The sequence below is a fragment of the Cyprinodon tularosa genome, unplaced genomic scaffold, assembly GCF_016077235.1.
Source record: "Cyprinodon tularosa strain WSP-4 unplaced genomic scaffold, ASM1607723v1 ctg42, whole genome shotgun sequence".
Lineage (NCBI taxonomy): Eukaryota > Metazoa > Chordata > Actinopteri > Cyprinodontiformes > Cyprinodontidae > Cyprinodon > Cyprinodon tularosa.
In genome coordinates this window covers 3,122,952-3,145,911 of record NW_024039141.1, presented here as the reverse complement: position 1 = coordinate 3,145,911, position 22,960 = coordinate 3,122,952, and the positions used below count along the sequence as shown (strand labels likewise).

Sequence of the window (22,960 nt, the reverse complement as noted above, 5' to 3'; positions counted from 1 at the left end):
GATTAGATGAGCTTTATTGATCTAACAGTGGAGAAATTCACTAACAAGCTGCTGCAGTTTCTCATAATCACCTAACTAAAATACTGTTAAAATTCTTTAAAGGAAACGAAGATCTAAGAGGCCAATAGAACCTTTGGTTTTTGATGTGAAGAAAATAGGTCCAAGGCTGAATAAATTAATCAGATAAATCGTAATTAATCGATTATTGAAATAATCATCAACTAATTTAGTAATCAATTAATCATTAATTTGAATATAGAGACTACAATGTGCTTTTAGCTGACAGAGCAACCCACTTTGAGCAGCAATTATAATTATATTAACATATGTTAACATATTGTATTTAATATAAAAATCTTTTTCGTCTGTCTGTATGCTCTATCCAGAAAATATTGAATCTATTTCTTCAAATGGAAAAGTTTTAGTTTCACCTGATTTAATTTAAAACAAATTCTTCTCTAAGGAACGTTTTGTTGTCTAAATATTAATTGATTAATCAAAAAAATGATAGACAGATTAATTGATTTGCAAAATAATCATTAGTTGCCGCCCTAGTCCAAATCTCACCTCAGCAAATGCATGTGGCTGTTTTCTTTGCTGGAAAAGTCTTGAAACTCTCATTACCAAAAATGGCTTCTCTGTTAAGTATTTGATAAACTTATTGTAGTCTAAATAAACTTTTTACTGTTTTTACTTAATTGTATTATACAGATAGGTATTCCTTTTAGTTTTCATTTCATTTTATGTTTGCATTAATTGGGCTATTCCCATATCTGGTGTCTCTTTTTTGTCAAAGCCAATTAATATATACATAATTTGACAAAACATGTGTCATGTGATATTTTTCTCAAACGATTTTCTCATAACAATTTTTGTTTGAACAAGTAAACATTTATTATTGCTGGTAATAACTTCATATTTGCCAGTAACTTTCCTTCACACATTACTGATGAAAAATGAGAAATTTGTATTCATGTTGAAGAACAAGAACAATCAGAGCACAAGCCAAACTCCCCCTCTCACTCTCGGGCTGATGTACCTCTTATCCACAAATTTTCATTCAGCTGAGGGAGCCGATGTCTTGTCTGGTGTCTCTGCGTAATATCTCTCACTCTGTTCATCCCAGCATTACCATGATGCCGCCTAACTTGGCCATCCATCTATTCTGGGATAATTTGGTCCCTTCATTCAACATATTGGAATGGCCTTCCTCCTTGATCAAACCCTCTGGGCACGTACTTCAGTTTTAATCCTGATACATATAAGAACAATAAAGGATTCTGACTGTGCCAAAGACATTAAGCCATTGAAATAAAAGGCTAATATATGAATTAACAACATTAAAAGGGAGTAGGAGTGCCAATAAAACATTAAACTCAAACAGATGAGCATAATTAAATGTAAACAGAGGAATATAATTTTATATTATGCGTTAAAAAATATATAATGATACTCTTTCTCTATAATTTTCTGTTTGTAACTGGATCTATGCCCTCTATGTGTACACCTGTCTGTTTGAGAGCCAGTCAAGTCCTAAGAACCCCTAAGAGCATTCAAATTCTGCACTACACTCCCTCAAGCAGTACAAGCGTGTGGGCCAAACTGCAGTGATTTACTACAGCCCACAATCAAGACTCAATTTTACAGAGGCCGTTATTGCACTGTAAAACGGAGTGCAAGCTTTCAATCACTTACCTGCTGTTGTTAGATAAAGCTGGGTATGTAAATAAAGGACTGGAGTCTGTGCAGGGGGTAAATCTTCCTAGTGAAGTGTGGCAATGTTGTTGAGGGGTTGGACCTAGTGACAGACACCAAGAGACAACCACCCACCCTCCCCATCTGGCCCGGCGTACTACGATAGAGGAAAATTAGATTTGTTTTCATGTCTGCCATTCAGCGCATCCTGACTCTAAGGACTGTTTCCACTGAGAGTGACTGCACATTTGCACAAACATGCTCATGCACAGAATGCCTCCTTCCAAACTCTAGAAGCGAGCCCTGAGGAAGGCACACACACAAATATAGACACCCTGCCACTACCCTCAGAGACGTTCTCCATCGCTGCTGTGCCAGACAGCAGAGCTGAGCTCCACCTGCCTGGGTATTACCATTAATTCCATTGCACAGTTCTGGCTGGATCCCCACCCAGCAAAGCCCTTAGCTAAGGCAGGCCTGAGAGTGGGAAATCAACAGTAGGGGGAATTCACCCACTGCTCTCTCTCCTTTCTGCCGCTATCCTATTCTCACTGATGTAGCAATGAGATGAGAATTCATAGCCCTTAAAGTCTATATATTAAGAAATCCTTGGAATGTCGGGGCTTTGCTTCTTGCCGTAAAAAGCATTTCTACTAATGGCTGATCCACAAGACATCATTTCAGCCAATTCAAAGGAACACCCTTACTGTGTTTTTTTCTTCTGTATTTGCTCTTTACCTTTGATTGGGACAAAATGACAGAGATGAAAAAACTCCACTTAAAGCTGCAGTCTGTAACATTGAGAAGAGAGCAGACTTCGACTGAAAATTTGAAGAAAAACAGGTTTCACGCCACTCCCCCACCCTCTCTGCTTCACTCATGCCCCACCTCCAAGCCCCACCCCTCTCACAGCACCTGCGCGGCTACCGCATGCGACCAGAAGCAAGCAGCGTACGCGGCATGGAGTGTGAACCGGTAAGAGCGATAACACTCACCTCCAAGCAGCTAGATATAAGATGCTGGTTATACCGAAGTTTGCCGTGTAAGCAGTTGTCGGCAGGGGCAGTAAGGCAGTTTCTCTTTCGCTGGTGGCTGTCGCTCCGCCATGGTTGGGGGCGGGATTCAGCATGTGTGAGCTGTGATTGACACTCCATCAGACGCTCCTCTGGCTGTGATTGGTTGTTTTGACTCGTCCCGAATTATTCTTTCCAGATTGCAATACAGGCAGTATGCGGGACCAATTGAAGCAGTTTTTTTCACAGGTTACATATCACATGTACTGCTGTCTGGGCATAGGGACAGTTTTAGCCAATATGACAAAAAAGTGATTTTTAAAAACTTACAGACTTCAGCTTTAAGTAAACAGAGAAATTAAGTGTATGAAAACATGAAACGTCAAGTTATAAAAGTCAAAGGTAATTTCTAATATATTTGTTAGCAAAAAAAATCATAGTTCTAGTCTCATTTATTTGTCACATCCCCTTTGTTGGGAGGTGGTTGATCTTTAAAAGAAAAGTAAGATTTCATAAATTCTTAAATATTGTAGAAGTTTCTTATAGTATAATAGTGGCTAAATTGACTGGATCAGACATGGTTAACTAACCTGACTCCGCCAGATGGATTTGCTCCACATATCCATCTGGAAACCTTCTGTTGAAGTAATTTTGGGAAGGGGCGAAAATACTGGTTAGCTGATTGGCCTATGTTGGTGATAGACGGGCCAAATAAACCAATCAGATCAACGAAGCATATGACAACAGAGCGACGACGAAGAGGAGCCAATTGATAGATCAAACTCTTGCCTAAACCAGTCGGGAGAAGAGCAAAAACATCTTTTCCTCTGAGAAAAGCCTCCAGAGCAGTGTTTTGCTCTTCTTTCAGTGAAGAAATACTCTGTAATTCCGATAAAACTTGCTCGATAGCCACGCTAAAGCTAGTTTCATCGGCTGAAGCCGCCATGTTCTTTAGACTGAACTGTCGCGCTTCTCGTTGCGTCACACCTCAACCCGCCTCAAAGCCAACGCTGATTGGACGTTTGTTTGGTGAACGGCTCCAAATTTTCTTCAACGGAGAGTCTCCAGACTGATTAGCGAGTGAAATCTTGAAAGCTCGCGAGATCAGGATGGTCTCACGAGGCTAATGGTTAACTAGGTCAAAAGGCAAACTTTATGGCATAATAACCCTTTAAATGCACCATTTTTATTTTTTTCTAATTATAATTCAATAGATGTACTTTATCTTTCTTATGCAGTCAGGAGGCCAAAATGTCAAATCTCTAGTTTGATGTGACTTTTTGTTATTTAGATTTTACTATATTTCATTGTATATTCAGGTCACGCAGACAGAATACCATAAGGAAAAGTCTTCCCGCCTAATAAATGTAATGCTTTGCTTTAATTGTAAAATTCAGTTACCTGTTTTAGTTGCTCTCTGTGCAGTATTAGACAGCTGCCTGAACAGAGCTTCCAGACAGACGGGGACCAGAAGTGGACAATATGATCTGTCTTTAATGTAAAGGATGAATTGTTAAGTAACAGCCAGACTTATTTGCGAAACAAACTGAAAAATAACAGTCTATATTGTTGGTTTTCAGCAACAAAATTTATCAGGGATGCTTTGCTTGGTTAGAAAATGACAGAGAGCAAGCCAACATTAGGTATTTTCTCAGACACAACCAAAGTCATTATTTAATTATTTTTTGTTTTATTTTTTTCAACTAAATAAGGCAAAAAAAAATCCACATGAAGCATCTTTTAGTAACATTGCCTGCATCAAAATATAGAACATTATTTATCATTAAGGCAGTAATGAAATGCATGTTCTTTGGATGTTTTAAAATGACAGCATCTCCACTGCTTTAACTTCTCATCCAGATTGAGGCCAAAGGGGTGTGGGGTTCTTTTTCTAACAGCATTGCTTTCCAGTCTCTTCCCTTCAGTTTAGTTCACAAAGTCTTGGCCCACATCTTTCCATTCTCGCTTTTCTTATTCATGTACATGCTCATCCTGCTCTGCAGCCAAGATCAGCAGCCAAGGAGCAAAAAGTCACATTCTCACAAAGTGCATTATTCCTGTTAACTCTAGTTGTGTCACTATTTGTAAAGGTGCATGCACTAACAGTCACTTTATTCTTCATATAGCAAGGTCAAACCGGTGATTAGGTTTTCGTTAATCTAATGTGACATATGACATCACTCAGGGCTGCCAAAATGTCTGGAGAAAAGAGTTCCGTGCAGTATTCTCTGGCTGTAGTTTTCTTTTTCCAAATTGATCACTTCTGCCGGTATTCTTGCTTTTAAACTTCTCTGCCTTTAAGGTTCTATGAGTTGACTTTTGAGCTTTACAGCAGGAAATGTTTATTTGCTATTATTGGAGACATTTTGAGGAATAATCGTTCAAAAAAGTGTCACTCTTACTGAAGGATAAAAAGATATTACTTCACAGTCTGCCACTCAGTGTTTGTAGAAGCCAGTCCTTTCCTTTGAGTTCTACAGATCTAAAACATGAAACGACAGACCTTTTCTACAAAAGAGTAATAGAGTGCCAGAGTGTAATGTAGATCAGCAGGAGTCAGGCTTTTAGACTTCTCTTCAATAAAACGTCACCTTATTCGTCTTAAAAGGCCTAAGATGTAGGAAAGGACAAGACCAGTCTTAACATGGCTTGGCTTGTGGTAAAACAGGGTTTCGGTTTGGTTGCGTTGTCTTGGTTTTAGTTTAAGATGCGTGTGCCTTTGTTGCCTTGCAGATGAAACGTTTGTTTAAAATAAAAAATGAAAAAAGTGAAATAGCTTTTACAGACTGATAGAAAAAAAGCTAGCTGTTTGTGAAACTAATCGACCACCGGGTGAATACTTTTACATTCAAGCTGAATCAGATAAAAAAACTAATCTTGATACCATTAAGGGAGAAGAGAAAACAGAGTTTGTACAAATATCCTGCAAATAGCTTGAAAGGCATTTTCCATTTCACTTTACCAGTCGCTTTGCAAGCTACCCTTAAAGCTCAGCAAGGTAAAGGTGATGTTCAGTAGTTCCTGAATGCTTTACATAGCAGAGTTAAATTCATAAAAATTGGAAGTGGGTCGGTAAAAAGGGCTCGATTTCAGATACATGAGGCTCACTCAATGTTACACTCAACGTTACTTTACAAACTATGTCTAAATACAGAGTACTAAAACTATGGACCAACAGAAAACTTGAGCTTAGAATCTGTAAATAAAAAGTTTACGAAGTTGTTTGTCAAACAGCTATTATATTTTTCTAGTAGAAATGTTAGGTGATGGGTAGATTTTTTTTAGCTTGATCTTACTTTTTATTGAAAAAAAAGTAATGGGTGAAAATGTTGGGATTTATTTGGGATCTTTATAACCCAGAGAGAGTCAACATTATACATTAATAATTGAGCAAAGCCCAATAAATTTGATAAAAAATTCCTTCGAGAACTACATATAATAGCCATATATATCTTACTGCCATACATCTGAGTAGATAATAGACCACAATGCATTTGCACTCTTTTACACTTTAGTTCTCTCGGTAGAGTTTATTGAGTGAATTGAACTTTTGTGGGGTTTAGCTTTTAAGGCTGGCCATTGATTATTATTTTAATTAGGCTAAGGTTTCAAGAACACCATCCCAAAAGCTTGCTTAACCTCAGAGCCAGGCATCTGTATGTTTGGGTCACTGTCTCTTTGAAACTTCCACACTGGTCCAGGTTTTTAACCATCCAATCCAAAATGTCTTCCATAGAAAGAAAGGTCATCATATTCTGGAAATATGGTTAATATATTCAACAAAAACCCAGGATCCACCAGGTCAAACTTGGAAAATGGCCGATGGGTTATTTTTCTGATGGATAAAGGAGTAGTGAGGGACAACTACTTTATATTACTTAGAAGACTTGTCATACAAATGTTCATATTTTGTCTTCAAAGCAGGTATCCTGTTCTCAAATCAATTCATTATGTTAAATTCCTCACCCCAAAATAAAAGGGCAAAAACATCTCTGCTTGTCCTACTTAACAACGCCCATCCAAATCTGAACCAATTGCATAACAGTTGTCTGACACCCTGCCAGAAAATTGGTTTTTTCTGATAACATATTGAGAACAAGCAGCAAGAACTTCTAAGACAGGGCTACGAAAACAAGCATGCACACATGTCAACCAAGAAAGAAGCCCCTGGAGTTAAATTAATCTCAATTGAAATCTTAAGTTGCCCTCATGGGTAAGCTAAATGCTTTATACAGAATGGGTAGATGAGAAAAAGATTGAGCTGTGAGAGCATAATGACAAGAGTTAGGGTTGGAGGAGTCAATGCGAGGCTGAACCTGAAAACAAAGTCAAGCATGGTGAAGGCTCTGGCATCATGCCAGAGGTACTGGTGCATTGCACAAAGTGGAGGATGGATGAAGGAGAACTATCTCTAATTTTATTCATGTCATCTCAAATCAGCAGCTACACAGCTGAAACTTGGGCAACAGTTTTTTGCAACAAGGCAACATTCCCAAACATACATTAAGGGTAATTTTAAATTCATTAAAGATCATTAGGTCTTCTGTATGCTCAAACAAAGCCATGTCAAAAGCCATTCTAGAAATCAGAAGAATTTATCTAAAACGAGCTTCTGTATAATGAAGTATAATTTTACGATCTACTTTGTGAGAGCCTTCTTAGACCTTTCTTAAATGTAAATGTTGCTTATAATAGACTTGTCAGAAATGTGTGATTGAGCCTGGTCTAACAAGAGCACTACAGTAGGGTACATGTCATGTCTTACCACATCAGGACGTTGTCGCCCTTTCCCTCCCACCTCAGACCTCATTGATAGCCGCTGACAGCCACCATGTTTCCCCAAGCGTTGACACAGTGCATGCCGCGACAGTTATCTCCACTCAGCTTTGTCCTGTCCCACTCCGAAGTGTCAAGGCCAGTTCTGGGGGTTTCAGCGTCAGATATATATGACTGACTGCTTTCAGTGCTGAGAAAAGGCTAAGGGCAAAAAGGTGGGGGGGTACAGGTGGAGAGAGAAAATAAGATAGCAGAGGAAGGAAAGAGTGCTCTGAGCCCTCCTGGCTGGTTTCACTTGCAGCAGCAACACTAAGAGGCTTGGCGTCGGTTTGAGTTATGCCTCCCACTGACACTTCAATCAGTCCAGAGGCACCTTTGAAAGGTTGTGCCCCTTAGTCCTTTTCTAAAATTCATGCCCTGTGATGTATTTGTAGGTCTAACTGTCGCCGCTGTCCAAGCAGAGAACCTTTGATTTATTTATGCACTGGGCAATACTAAGTAAATTTGTTCTACTGTGGTGCAATAATCTGCTGCTCATGGAATAAGTGCTGGGAGGGAATGAATGTATGTCTATGTGTAGTGGGTGCTGCATGATCTTACTCAACTAAAAGAATATAAGCAAATACTGATTTGCGTGAGCACTGTTTGATGCACAATACATTTCTACATTTTCATCATTCACTGTCTTTATTGTTTGTCTGTTTATCTTATTTGGTCAAAACATGAATGTATTTACCTTATTTCACATTTTGATTTAACCTTGCATGGTGCTTTAATGAAGCATACCAACAGGCATGGACCAAGACTACTCAAGGCATGAGTAATATAACCTTGAGTAGGAATCCTATGGTTTAACAGTATCATGGTTCTATACAACAGGATCTAGATTGTTAAGATTAAATTAGAAAAGCTTCACTTCCTACTTTTCCTGAAAAAATTAAGGTATTGATTCACCCAATTATAAAGATTTAATTCCCTATCCCTTTGTTTGTACAGATGACAAACATCTAGAATAAACATTTTAAAGATCTATCAGTGGCTTGTAAACAATTATTGCAATAGTGTATTTCTTTTGCCAAAAAAAAGCTATTTTGATTCCAGATTGTATTTCTAACCAGATAAGGTAATGTTCTTACTCATTTGGATATTTTGCAAGAAATATTTTTATACATTTGGACCTCTTTTCCACACACAAATCGTATTTTTTTATCCAATGTGGTTATGGATATCTAAAGATTTCATGTTGATATAATGTTGACATAGAGGCAAACTTTGACAATTCAAATGTAGCCTTTTGGAGTTAATTGGAAAAGTTAAGGAAACATATCTGTCTGTCTGTCTGTCCTTAATCTCGAGTTAATAATCTCAAAGTTAGTTATTTTGTTCAGAGTTAGATAGGACACCATTAAATGAGTAGAAGCTGTTCTTTTAAAAACAGAACATATCCTAAAAATGGAGCCAAAGGGCTATTTTAACTAACTTTCTGTGCCAATATTTACTGGTTAGTAGAGGTACCTGTACAGTTAGTGCCCATGTCTGATTGTAACAGCCATGGTGTGTGGATTTTACCTAATTGCAGTAGCCTGTTTTTCTCAGTAATCAATGAAAAAATGCACTTCAATTCTTTAACCAGCTGCTTAGCAGTGCACAATAGCTTTGGGTGGCCGTCTTTGCCTAATCCTTCAAAAAGGCAAAGAAAACTCCTGTAACTCCAGCAGTTTCTCTGTCACCTCTATAAAATTAGTAAAGAATGATGTGAAATATAAATTTTTGCTTTAACAGAATGAACATTTTAAACCCTGAGAAACCATGATACTGGTAACCAGCCAGGTTATATAAACAATTCTGTCTATTAATGAATGTATCTCTTCTTTTTTTCAGCCAAAGCTTGGTGCTGATTCTTGATGCTAATAATATGTGTTGTAGTAATGATGTGTTTGCCTTCGAGGGAAATGGTGAATCATGACACTTTCTGATGGAAACAACTTAGTCACCTTGTTCAGCAGATTGGGTCATCCAGAATAGTCAAGAAAAAAAATAAAAATAACTGGTCAATACAAAATACTTGTTGTTGCTGCTCAGATGTGTCTGAAAAACATTTTATTTTATTTTCTCTGAAGCAACAGTCTGGCTGAGATCGTAATCATTCTCTTAAAAAAAAAAAACGATCCCTGTCAGGAAGAGATTTATATCATATCTGTGACACTTCTCATGCCAGATTGACTTAATAAATAGATTAGAATAAGTGGAAGCTTCTCCCAAATGGAGACCCAATGTAAAACAACAAAAGAGGTGACTGATAACATTGACATGACTAATCTGTTTCTTTTTTTTTGTTGTTTCTGTTCCCTTTTCTTTCTACCTCTCCACCATTTTCTTTGTATCTGTGGCCCTTTTGTTTGAATAGCTTGTGGAGAATATCGTTCTGCTTCTCCCTTGTCCCTGCTCACCTCACCTCTTAGTTCTTTCTTCCCTCTCTGACTGTATATGCTTTTTTCTCACCACACACCACCCCTCCTCCTTCTCCTTCTCTTCCTCTTGTCTAAGATAAGTGTGTCCAGAAAGGTGTCAGCTTTAAATCACATTTCACCGGGTAGCCTTCTCAGATACCAGCAAGATAAAGGTAGCCATAAATAAGTCCACATCATAAACAAGTTACTGCTTTGCTTTTAAACCGAACAGAACCACAAATAACTGAGGGGATAGTAAAATAAAGAGGAAAGAAAACACGGATTAGGTCGGAAATGGGGGTTAAAGAAAAAATGTGTCCCTACATAAAACAGTTTTGCAGTTGTCCTCTGCGATTAGCAGAAAGGGCAGAGGGTTCTAGGATCACGAGGAGTGCCTGGAGATTGATGCAGGTTATTCCAAACAAGATAGCTCAGGATGATGATTCTCTGTAACCAGAGCAACCAGATACAACGTCGCCCCTTTTAAATCTGACTCATTCCTCTTGTCTTTTTATATATTTCTGTTGTTTTCCTTATTTCCTCCATTTTTGTATGTGTTTCATTCTACTCTCCTTCCATCTTCAGCACTCGTTGCCCTCCTACCCCTTCTCATTCTCACTACTGCAAAAAAAAGGAGAGGGTGTTGGACAGAGATGGAGGAAAGGCAGGGGAGGAACAGTGAGAGACAAGGGAGAGACTGTGAGTGAAAGTGATACAAAGTGGGAGGGTGGAAGGGGTAGAAGGGGGTGGTGGGTTGAGGCAAGAAGCTATAGAGAAACGCTGAGGGAAGAAGGAGTGAAAATAAGAGAGTTTCTTGTCTTGTCTCTCAGGTCCAGTTAGAGAGTCAGTTATTCAAGTCTATTCCTCAGACAGAGACTTTTTTTTTCTCTTTCCTTTTCTCTACCTCTGGACGTGCTGTATCTGGCTGGAGTGTCACCCCAGCTGGGTATCAAAACCCCTGCTTAGGGAGAAAAATAAACAACGTTTTACCAAAAACAGAAGCAGAAAACATAGCTTACGGGGACTGCAGGACTGGAACCGTGCAAACAATTTGCTACTGCACGATAGGCCTGTGTAAAAAAAAGGAGACACAAGATAGCATTGTGTAATTAGCTAGAGCATTTTCCCCCTATTACTGTCAGGCCAGATTAGCCTTCTGCATGCTTAGGAGATGTGTCTTAGTACCTATCTCTTTATTTCCCTTAATGGATTTCTGCATGTTTATGCTTAAATAGTGCCCCAGTTCCTGGAAGTTAACCTGCATCTGAATACAACTTGGTTTGTAGATATGCAATGATTTGCAAAAGAATTACCCTTAGACCTTACCACAAAATTTCTAAAACAAATATATATTTATATACCAGAGGTGTGGCCTGCATTTAAATGTTGTGCCTTGAGTCTGTATGTTGCTGCAATTAAAGCTGCATGGCTGTTTCCTTATGTCTCAACCAGCTTTGCACATACAGTGAAATTATTCCCTATTTTATTTAGCAGGATACCGTAAGCTGTGTAAAATCATATGAACCTTGTTAAACAGCATAATTGTTCAAGTCTTACCACAGTTTCTCCTTTGGATTTAGGTCTTGTCTATGGGTGAGCCGTTCTAAAACATGGAAATCTTCTACTACAGCTCTCCCTTTATTTCATGGATTATTATGCTGCTTGAAGATAAACTTTCTAAAATGTTCTGGTGCTTTTGGGAGGTTTTCTCCCAAGATCACCCTAAATCTAGTGGTTCTAATCTTCCCATCAACCCTGACCTCTATTCTTATACCCAGTAAACTAAAGCATATCTAAGGCATGATGCTGTTACTCTAGGTTTATCAACTCTTTAGGGTATTACAGCATCATCTGCCCAAGAAATTGTTCTTTGAATATTTTGCAAAGCACTAAAATTATATATATATATATATATTATCTCACAAAAGTGAGTACACCTCTCTCTGATGCTTTTTGGAAGGCAATCAGTATGCAGTTTGTATGTAAAACAGTATACATTTATTTAAAAACTCAGCCTTTAATGTTTTGAAAATAGTAAAAGTAAAATTTAAATGTCTCCAATTAACCATTTTAACTCCCTGCTGGAAATGGTTAAAACTTTCTGTGGATCCAAAAAAAATCAGTGCTGCTCTATATAAAGTAGGTAGGTTATAGCAAGATTGTCCCAAAACCTGAAACCGAGCTGCAGCATGGTGACCAAGACCATACTATTGTTTAAAAAGGCAGGTTCCAGTCAGAAAAGGCCTTGCCAGCCAAATATGTTCAATGCATGCGCTCAGCCCCATATCCAGAGGTTGTGTTGGGAAAATAAATGCATGAGTGCCTCCAGAATTGCTACAGAGGTTGAAGGGGTGAACAGATTTTGTGCCAAACAAAGCATTAGTCTGTAACTGGTCTGCATGGCTGTCATCCCAGAAGGAAGCCTCTTCTTGAAATGATGAAAATTATGATAAGAGAACACAAACAATTTGATAAAGACAAGCAGACTAAGGACATGGATGAACGCAACCATGTTTTATATTGTCAGGAGGAAAACTTGTCTTGATTCAGTTGAGTGTGTGACAGGAAATCAGGTGATGAGTACAAAGACAAGTGTGTCTTGCCTGCAGTCAACAAGACGGCTGGGAGTCTTTTGAGGCTGCTAGCATACTGCAATAAGTTATAGTCTCATACAGCTGTATCCTGACCACTTTACATTACTATATGTCCAAGAGAAGCAAGATCTTCACTTGTTTTCTATCAAAAGATATAATGAAATATATGCATAAATTGGAGCTGTGTTCCTACTTCTATGAGATGCTATTTAGGTGTAAATACATAAAGCAGCAGGTTTGAATTCAAGTGGACTTAAGTCTTTCTTAGAGAAGATCCAATAGAAGAATATTGCATCAATTTCCATTAGCAGGCCAGCAGGCTGGACTGTATGATTAGAGCTGGTATCTGGGAGGGGTTGTCAGTTTGTTTGTTTATGGTCACCATGTGTATCTGAAACTGACTTGACCCTTTAACCGCAGCGGATGGACGACAATGTGAATATGTTAATGATGGCACTCTTGCAGACATCCGAGATACCGGGGCCAAGCCTGTGATGATCTACATCCACGGAGGGTCCTACATGGAAGGGACGGGAAACATGATCGACGGGAGCGTCTTGGCCAGCTATGGAAACGTCATCGTTATCACTCTCAACTATCGAGTCGGCGTCCTCGGTAAGCATCCTTTTTTTTTTTTTTTTTTTTTACCATGTCCTTCAAGGAGATTTTTCTGGGGCATCTTTATAGGGCACCTCAGTGTAATGAGCACTACTGATTGCCTCACACACACTTAATGAGGCCTAATGAAAAACACAGACAACTGTAAAATATGAACCGTCCTTTATGCCTCTTCTTGATGTGGTGCTTGAATACAGTCTGGTTATGGATCAAGTTGCAGTAATTGAGTCGACTGAGTGTGGGTTTGTTGTTGTGGCTGGGATTTGGAATAAATTAAGAAATTATTGTAATGAGGTTGAGAAGTGATGAGATGGGTGTGATGTAGAAGAGAGAGAGGAGAGGAAACAGGATTGTTAGTGTTGAAAGAGGATCTTCCTGAGTTGTGGTTGGTTGCAGACGAACTCACGCAGATAAATCCCCTTTCAGACACTAGTGTGTTTGTGTGGTTTGAGGAGGGCAGTGAGGGAAAAAAAAAACACAGCGAAATAGAGTGATGAGAGCTCCATGGAAACAGCTAAAACCACACAAAATGGAGTTTGTTAGAGCCCTACCAAAGCTCTCTGACAATTTTCATTCATCTTTTGATCAAAATTGATCTCAAACCTTGCATATTTTTTACATTTAAAGTGGTTATAGAAAAAACATTTGAAAAAAAAAAAAAAAAACTCTGTACTGTTTCCTTCTTTAAATATTGCCTCACATTTCACCTAATTTGTTGCTGGCTGTTATATAAAGTGTCCCTGGTGCCACTTTATCCTTTTAGAAATAAATAAGAAATCTTGTATAAACACCAAAAGATGAATTTGTTAGTCAACACTGCTGTGTTGCCCTGATATTTCCTAGCTACTCTGCCATAACTAGTTACAAATGGGGCCATAAAGTACAGAACATTTACAATGATTCATTAGACCATCGTTTTAATATGACGGATTGGGATTAAGTTAGGTTTCTGCTGAAAAATTATAAACAGTTATTATTTACTTGCAGGAGAAAACCTTAATAATGTCACCTGGATATGCATTGGTACAAGCTAATAGCTAGTATGAAATAGGCCAATTAAATTGAATTGAAAAGAACCTCCTAGATGGGAAGCAAAACATCTTCAAACTTGGAAAGCAGAGTCCAGTGGCTTTTTTTTTTTTACTTTTTAGATCTTCTCTTTAAACAACTTTAATTTAGAAAATATATATTTTTTAACATGCGGATCAGGTAAAAGACAAACCTCATATTTGCAATTAGTTGTTTTGCACAGAGAGGCAAATACCTTTAACAGATAGTTGGTGGAAGAGGTGGGTCCTCCCTCTAGAATCGTCCTGTGTGAAACAAATACTTAAAAAAAGAAAAGACGCTCCTTTAGTCAGATGTATCCACTGATATAAAAACATCTTAGCTGTTAAGATATTTTCCTCAAACCCTCAAAATTGATTGTTTTTTTAATCCAAAATGTAGATAAACTTAAATAAACCATAACCCTGTGAGACAAAAAGCATCTAAAAATGATAAACTGATTCAGTTTGTGTATTGCAAAATGTTGTGTCCAGGTTAATTTTTTAAATATTTTTCTTTTGAAATCAGGTCACAAGAAACAGGCAGTAATATACCAGGCACTGCTCATCTTTCTCTTTACCAAGAAATCCTAGAAACTATCCCAGCTTTGCTCCTATGTGCACATAGATCCGCCTCATTACATTTAATAAGGAAAAGCAATACAGTGTACAGTATATCCCCCATTTCTTTAACTCATACCATGTTAACTGAACCACTGGGGATCATTTAATCTGTATTTTTTTTTTTTTTTATTATTCTTTATGTAACCCATTTTAACAAGGCATCTACATGGTAAATTTCATTTACTAACTCTTCCTACAAGTCCTAAAAGTATGAGTATGTTTTCACTCTTTTTATCACCTTTATTTGTTTTTCACTAAGTCGGGTTATGAAAGTGTGTTAGGTTGAAAGACAAATCAGAATTTCTCAACCACTAAGATGTGTATAAAAAGAAAAATCATATTTCCCTCTATTTGCCTTTCATCTAAACTAAGGTTTTTGTATAATCAGCTGACAGAAAATAACTACACACTCATACATGAATGAATAAAGAGACATTTCACATTTGGAATCTAGACCTTATCTGAACCTGTATTTTGTGACTTTGAATAGATATTCTTTCCTTTCTTTTTGAAATAAAAGCATGAACAATAACAAGCAGTGAAAACCTAGACTTGATGTACAACTGGAGGGTCACTGATTTGAATTCTGATCCTTGCCTTTCTGCATTGAGTTGGCATGTTCCTCTTTTGTATGAGTTAATTCAATGTGGTTTCTTTCAGATCCTCCCACACTCCCAAATAAGCCTTTTAGGTAATTTAGCTATAGGTATGGGTATCCATTATTTTTTTATTTTTTGGCCTATTTGATTGGCTGGGACCCTTCCTACGGCCTACATCACTCTTCCAATGGTGACACCAACAGATAAAGGAAAAACCTGATAAAGACTTTACCTTAGCATTTATTACATTTAGGCTATTGCCATAAAATTGCCTTACACTGGATCCAGTCTTGATGCTGTGAAGAAACTTCGTATAAAATACTAGACTCATTTAGATGCAGATGAGAAAGTGCAGACAAAAAACAGTAATACATTTATAATTAAGCTGTAATTAACATGCTACATATTTTGCACATATTTTCAAAGTTATCTTTAGCAAAAGCAGTGCTAATAAAATAATTTATAAACTTATTTTAACCCTCTCTATTTGCTTGACCACAAAAAAGTGAATTTATTTTCATATAATAGTAAACTTTTCCAAGCAGTATTAATTATATAGTAAAACAATGTTAATCTAACTTTGTCTAGAAACCAAAAATTATCTAAAATTGTTCTTTACAACAGTAAAAACGAAGCAAGCAGCACAGGGATTGTGAAAACAAAATTTTTAGGAATCCTACTGTATGCACTGTATTATTCATATGGCTGAGCAACATATGTGTACCATCTTCTATAAAAGTTTGATTTCATATAGACTCTTAAAATATGAAACAGAACCCAGGTTGATCATATTAAATGGCATGAGGGCAGTGCATCTCATTGTGTTCATGTATGTTTAAAAAGTTAGATAAAGGAGACCTTAGCACAAAAAATATTTAAAGCATTTATTAGTGGGACAGTTCTTGCAGATTTTAAAGATGCAGTTGCAACCGATTGTTAAACAGTTACATAACTGATGCAGACTATGTTTTATCTGTAATATAAAATGATTTGCTGATGACAGACAGAGATAAGGAAAACCTCTACCTTTACTGTTTAAAGGGCAGCCTTCTTTAGCTTTCAGCACAAATAGCTCTACATGTGAGCCGCAAGAGGGTGACTGAAGAGTGCTGCGTTATCCTCCAGGACATTGAGATGATTGCTTTGGGTGAATCGCAAAAGCACAGCTACATTCATCCTGAGACTCCCTTTTTGATAGAGATGAGAGCGCTACGGCCTATCGATTTTGTCATCAGGACTTCTCGCCTTGAATATGCTGTGTTTTCCTCTGTCATTTTTGTGGAGTATCCTTTTGAGCGTTGTAATCAGCCTTCAGGGTGGGAAGGTAGTCAGGCTGAGCACGCTGCCTCCTGCTCCTTCCACTGCTTTAAAGCTGAGCACATAAGCCTAATACAGATTCATGACCATATTTCTTTCATGGCACTTCAATTATGAGTCAGATGTTTCCTCTCCCGCCGCCACGTTTCACCAAATGTCATTCTACAAGCCTGCCGACAAACACCACATACAAATTCTAGCAATGGGGCCGCACAAGCACACACGCTAAGTCCCACATCATCTAACGCTCTACAGACACAGGCAGTGAGACGAAACACGAACAAGCCAAGCACACACACACTTTGGACGCACACAAGTGCACACAAACACACGTTCGCAGACACAAATACAGTTTACAGAGCAGCTCTCATGGCAAGCTCCCCGGCCGCTATTCTGACCAATGAGTGAAGAATAAGTGATGCATGTAGTTGAGTGATAATGTCCATTGCTGTACTATGGTCAGATAATCTCCCAGTGGTAAAGCATTAAAGCTTTATTACAGGCATGCTCATATAAGCCAAATAAAACTGAGACCAGAGAGAAATAAGATCATGATGGGCCAATTACCACTAAGCTGTGTGAAGATATTCACTCATAAACTGCAAGAGCATGAGAAACTGGGATGTTTTCAGTTTTATGTATTCATACGTTTGCCTGCATTTTAAGAAATAATCTAGACTGAAGAGAATGAGGTAATCTTTAGTGTTTGTTTTGGTGGCACGCATAATATCAGGTCATCTGTTATCTAGATTAATGTAAATCCCTAAGCTTTACTTCATTTTATTACATGTCAGTAGATCATACACAGATAAATTGATTTGACTAAGAAAAAGGCTAAATCCATAAACAAATAAATATAACAAAATGAAAATCTATTTAATTAGGTGACCTAAAGAGAGGAGGAAACAATGGAGGCAAGGAGATTAGGGTATGATGACGAGTTTAGGGCGAAACAAATGAGACGTCTTTAACTACATGTTCTGACATTAATATAGCTCTCACATCACCCCCTTGCAATCTGGTTGCCTCATTAATAATGCAGCAAACACCTTTGAAATCCAAACAACACAATAAATATTTAATACAACTTGCAGAAACAATAGATCTAAATATATTAGATAGACCCTCCCCAACAAGCTTGTTGAAGAGTTTTAACATGAGATTAAAAGAATTTTATCGGAATTAAACTAATTCAAACAGTGGTGAATAGGGTTATTGTCTCTTTTTGTTTTTATGGATTGCTACAAGCTTGTTGGAGCAGTTTTCCTGTCAAGTAAGAACAAAATTAAATACCTTGAATAGGCCGTTACCATGGTTACATATAAGGTGGCAACCAGAGCAATGGCGATAAGAGTGTTCTGACAACTCCATTGAGGATAATGGGCGGCCTTTAAAAGAGTAATGGCGACGCATGGAGCTTTAATAGCTCGAGGGAAGTTAGCCGCTCACGCTAGCATTGCTATAGACATTAGAAGAGCATGGCAGTCATGCATTGATACATCTATAGTGCTGTGTTTTGGAAAGGTAAGTGGTTCAAAGAAATTAAAGTTTACATCTTCTGTTCATTGGCTCACTCATCATTGTAAATTATTGTATTTTCCACTTAAATTTCACCCGTTTTAGTATAATTTACAGGCTTTTAATGCCAAGATTATGCTAAAATAATTACAAATGAGATAATTACCAGTTAATAATGAGATAATTACCAAAATTATCAGGTCTGTCACCGATATGCCTGTATTTTGAGTGTCTCCCAAGGATTTCCACCAAACTATTTGACGCCCTAGCTACCTAATTGGTTTGTTCCATCAATGACACCACTCTCCTATCTCAATGGATCTGTTGGCAACAGCATCATACTGTTGCAACATTTGGGTTTTTTTGCATAAGGATAGGGAAACTGGTTGTTGTTTTTCAAGAAGGCTCATATTTCATCACTACAACAACTTTAGTGTAAAAGTGTAAAACAAAAAGACAAAACAAAATTTTGTTTGGAACAGCTCTCTGGACAATTTCATCTTTTTTTTTAAGTAAGTTAAGGCCTCTTGATATGGCCCTAAACAACTTAGGTTTGAAGGTGGTTGCATGGAAAATATACTTATGGGGTAATTAATACATATAGAATTGTCATTTATTTATTAATGTATATGATTTCATTTGATTTCAATTCAATTTATTTATATAGCGCCAATTCACAACACATATCAACTCAAGGCACTTTACAATTCACCAGATCATACTGTCAAACTGATTCAAAGTTTTATCTAAGGAAAACCAGTTGATTGCATCAACTCATTGACTCTTCAGCAATCCCTCACACTAAGCATGCTTGTAGTGAAAGTGGAGAGGAAAAACTCCCTTTTAACAGGGAGAAACCTCCAGCAGAACCAGGCTCAGTGTGAGCGGCCATCTGCCGAGGCCAACTGGGGTTCAAGGAGACAGAAGCAGAGATACAAAAAGCAACTGTGAAAGGCGGCCCCATCCAGGAAACACACAGCCAGCCAGACGAGCTACGAGCCAGCATCCATGTCAGAGAATGAAGAGAGCACATCCAGCCAGTCACAGTCAGAGAAACAGGACTACACTGAAAAACAGGCCGAAATTCAGTCCAATTCCATCTATACAGTATTGTCCCAATCACAACACATGTAATCTCAAGACACTACAGTCAGACTGGTTAAAAGTTTCTGTCAAGAAAAAAAAGTTGATTGCATCGAGTCATTGACTTGCAAGACATGGTCCTCCTGGATGTGCATTTATTTAATTGGGAGTAAATACTTTTGCAATGCACTATATATTTGTACAAACATTTGTGCTGATGTTCAAGTTTTACATTTACTCTGCTTTTCACTGAAAAGCTGTAAAATAACAAAATTAGTACTCAATGTGGTATGAAGTATGGTTTTAGAATGAGATATAAATCTATTTTGGAAGGAGAATTCATAAGAGCCATATGGTATCTGATGTGCAAAATAAACATAACTGGAAAAAAAGAAAAATTAGGGTGAAATTCTTAGATGCATTGTGAAGAAAGGCATGAGATTATTTCCAGGGAATCTGATCTGTTTTATTTTCATGTTCCAATTACAGTGGAGATTTTTTACATTTCTATTGCAGCTCCATCAGCCCCTCCCTCTTGCAGCTCTTAGCTCTATGCTGCTGTAATGGTAATTATAGCTTCAAAGGATGAAGCACAATTTTCCTGCAGTCCCATTTGCAAACTTTCAGATTTCAACCTGCTAAGATGAATGAAAATTAATTTCAGATTTCATCTTTAATTAGTTATTGACCCACTGCAGAATGATTATCACCAGATGAATTATCGAGTGTAGGGTTTTAAACCATTCAGAGTGTCCTCTTACTACTTGTTTAACTGCACTTGGGTCAGGGCCCCGAGGTGGAGGGTTTGTTTACCAAAGACAAGCAATGTTTGGATTTCTACTCATTGATCTGTGTGTGTTTATATCTGTGGATATGAGTTTGTGTGTGTGCTTGCGTAAGTGAGTGAAAGAAAATAGAAAAAGACGCTGTGAGTATAGCGGCATGCACAGGATGCACGTGCACGAGCCTCATTGCTTCTCTCTTCTAATGATGTGTAATGAGTCCCAGTCAGGGGGGAGTATCTTGTATCACTGCTCTTTACAAATATAATTACTCACTGATTCTCCAGAGCATGTCAATTTTTCAGTCCATGTGGGGGCTTAAAAACTTGTCGGTGGCGGTGTGAGTGAGTATGTGGGAGGTTGGAGGTGTGGGTGCTTAATTACTAGTTTCCAAATGCATTAGAAATTAACAAAGGCAGCCTGACTTGCCAAAAGCCAAGGTGAGACTCTTCAAGGCACTAGGAAAAGAAGAAAGGTCCAGTACAAGGTGGAGTTGTGAAGAGTTCCACCTCTAATGGGGATTATTTTATGACCTTTGATTTTTATCTGCCATATCTGGCTGATCGCAGCCATTTTATGGTCAGGCTATCCACACTGTGGATTGGCACCTCAGTGCACTCAAAGTTATTCAGTCCCTCCAAAGAATAGCTTATAGATCAAATCTAAATAACCTGCTGTGTGGGTAAAACAGCAAACGCATCAACCCTAATGCTAAAGGAGCAGTGCAGGTTGGTTTGTGGGATTCTTCCTTCTGTGTGTTACATTCCTCTCTTTACAATTGTGGCTGTCAGTAATTCAGACAGGGATTTGGGGAGCGGAGGATATTTGCTGCTGATTGTGAACAATAATGTGAAAGAAAAAGGAGCCAACCTCCCAAGTTTGTGGAGTTGTCAGTGGCTAGCAAATGACTGCGTAGCTCCTTTGAGAGTTGAGCAGCGTTCAGTGTGCTTCTGGCCTCCTGACCCCTGCACCGTACTCTGCTGGCTGTTCCTTTAACACCACTGTAAAATATTCCTGCCTGAACTACAGAGGCATTGGCTCTACTTTTTGCAGCCTCATTGATGATTTAAATAGTATGTTTGATTTTTCACTGCAGTAAAATTAATGGACGCCGGGTAGGCATGTCACTCTTTCAACAAATGGTCATACACTATTGGATAGGAAATCAATGAGATATAGATTTCCTTTGTAGTATTTAACAAAACACAAAATATTTGCAAACCTAACTAAAAACAATTGATTGCTGTGTGTCATAAACAGCACTAAAATCCAGCTAATCAGCTAAAATCAGTCAAGGCTACGGTAAACAAGTGACTTTTAACTAATTGTCATATAGATTTTGAAGCATATAATTTGCCTGTGAGTGGAGTCATGTGATGTATTGTGAATACACCATAATCGCAGTGATAATCACAAATATCATTACAGCATCAGTGTGTTAATATAACTGTCACATTAAGCTTCCTGGGAGAAATATTTAGCTAGTTGCAACTAGATGTGAGATCAAAGTTTCTAAAGCTGAAGGAAACTCTGTGATGATTACTTTTCCCTCATGGTGCCGAATTGAATTATAGTAATGATGTAAGCAAAACTGGAAGTGCTTAACTCTGGGTTCGACTAGCAGGCTGCACTCATCAGTTTATTGCATATGTGCCGTTTTAGGAGGAGGTAGCAGGTGATGCAGAAATCCTGCTGTAAACATCCTGATATCTAGCCACGTTTGAATTGTTTTTGCCCATTTCTTTTTTCCTCAAGTCTCTTCTGTTTTTCCTTTTTTTCACATAAGGATAAAATGCTGTACTTTAGATGTCGATAATTCAGTAATTATCATTTGAAGGAGTTTTAATAAAACACAGGAAGAAAAACAGATACACAGAAAAATCCAAACACCGTGGAAAATGAGCATTGATAAGTTGAATTTTGTATACACATAGTGTAAATTTCGTTTTGTAGAGCTCTCAAGACATTTCCATTTCTCAAAGTGCACTTAAGTCTCATGTGATGTCATCAGTGATATGTGCTCATAGTCTTTTTTTTTTTATTAGGAGCACTTCACTGACAATAACTTGCAGAACAAACAGGAGACTTATCACAACTTGTTCTGCAGGTGACTCACCATATCTGACAAATGTTTTAAAGCTTTTCAAAAAAAATCTAGCTAGAGCCTTTAAGATTTCTTATTTAGATTTTTTTTATGCATTTTTAGATTGATATGTGCTATTCTCTATTGATTTTTGACGTAAAGATGTCTCTTAATTTTACTTTATTCAGCTTATTCTTTTCAAGTATTGTTATGTCATTGATTGTAGTAAAATGCTGTGTATCTGTTATAATTGATTTGTCTTATTAAGGATTTCAGACGCCTGAAATTGACGCATTTTTCTACATATCTGCAAAGACTTAAGACCATCCTCTACCATCAGTAGCGAAGCTAAGATGGATATTTACCTTTTTCATTGCCTTTTGGATAAATTCATCCAAATTAAGAAGTGTACAAAACATTTATTCATCCTATTAATGTCGGGGACTGAAGGATTGAAGAACGGCTTTCATGCTCTAGTCTGCGGCAGCTTGTTGATGCTTCTCTCCCACAAATCCCAGCCAGGAAATTAACTCTTAGCTGTTCTCGCAAGACACATTACAAAACGTCTTGCTCTTCAAGACGGGGCCAATTGTTTCTCACTGCTTGGCTTTTCACCATCCCCATGAAGATATTTTTGTCAGTTGCATAAAACACAAGCAAAGTGTTGATTACGCATAAAAAAGAAACGTGCTTAGTGGGTCACAGCTTTGGAAAATAAAGGAACATTTACAGCGAGACACGTTTTTTAAAGCAGAATGCATC

The 22,960-nt window shown here is 37.8% G+C and overlaps 1 protein-coding gene across 3 annotated transcripts in view; it reads left to right on the top strand.

Moving 5' to 3' along the window:
- nlgn3a (neuroligin 3a) overlaps positions 1–22,960 on the top strand; it is a 277,721-nt gene that overhangs the window by 102,716 nt on the left and 152,045 nt on the right. For all 3 annotated transcript variants that reach the window (XM_038299165.1, XM_038299167.1, XM_038299166.1), the window contains one exon: positions 12,994–13,143. In XM_038299165.1, coding sequence (XP_038155093.1) covers positions 12,994–13,143 — 150 coding nt within the window. The remainder of the gene's footprint in view (positions 1–12,993; positions 13,144–22,960) is intronic.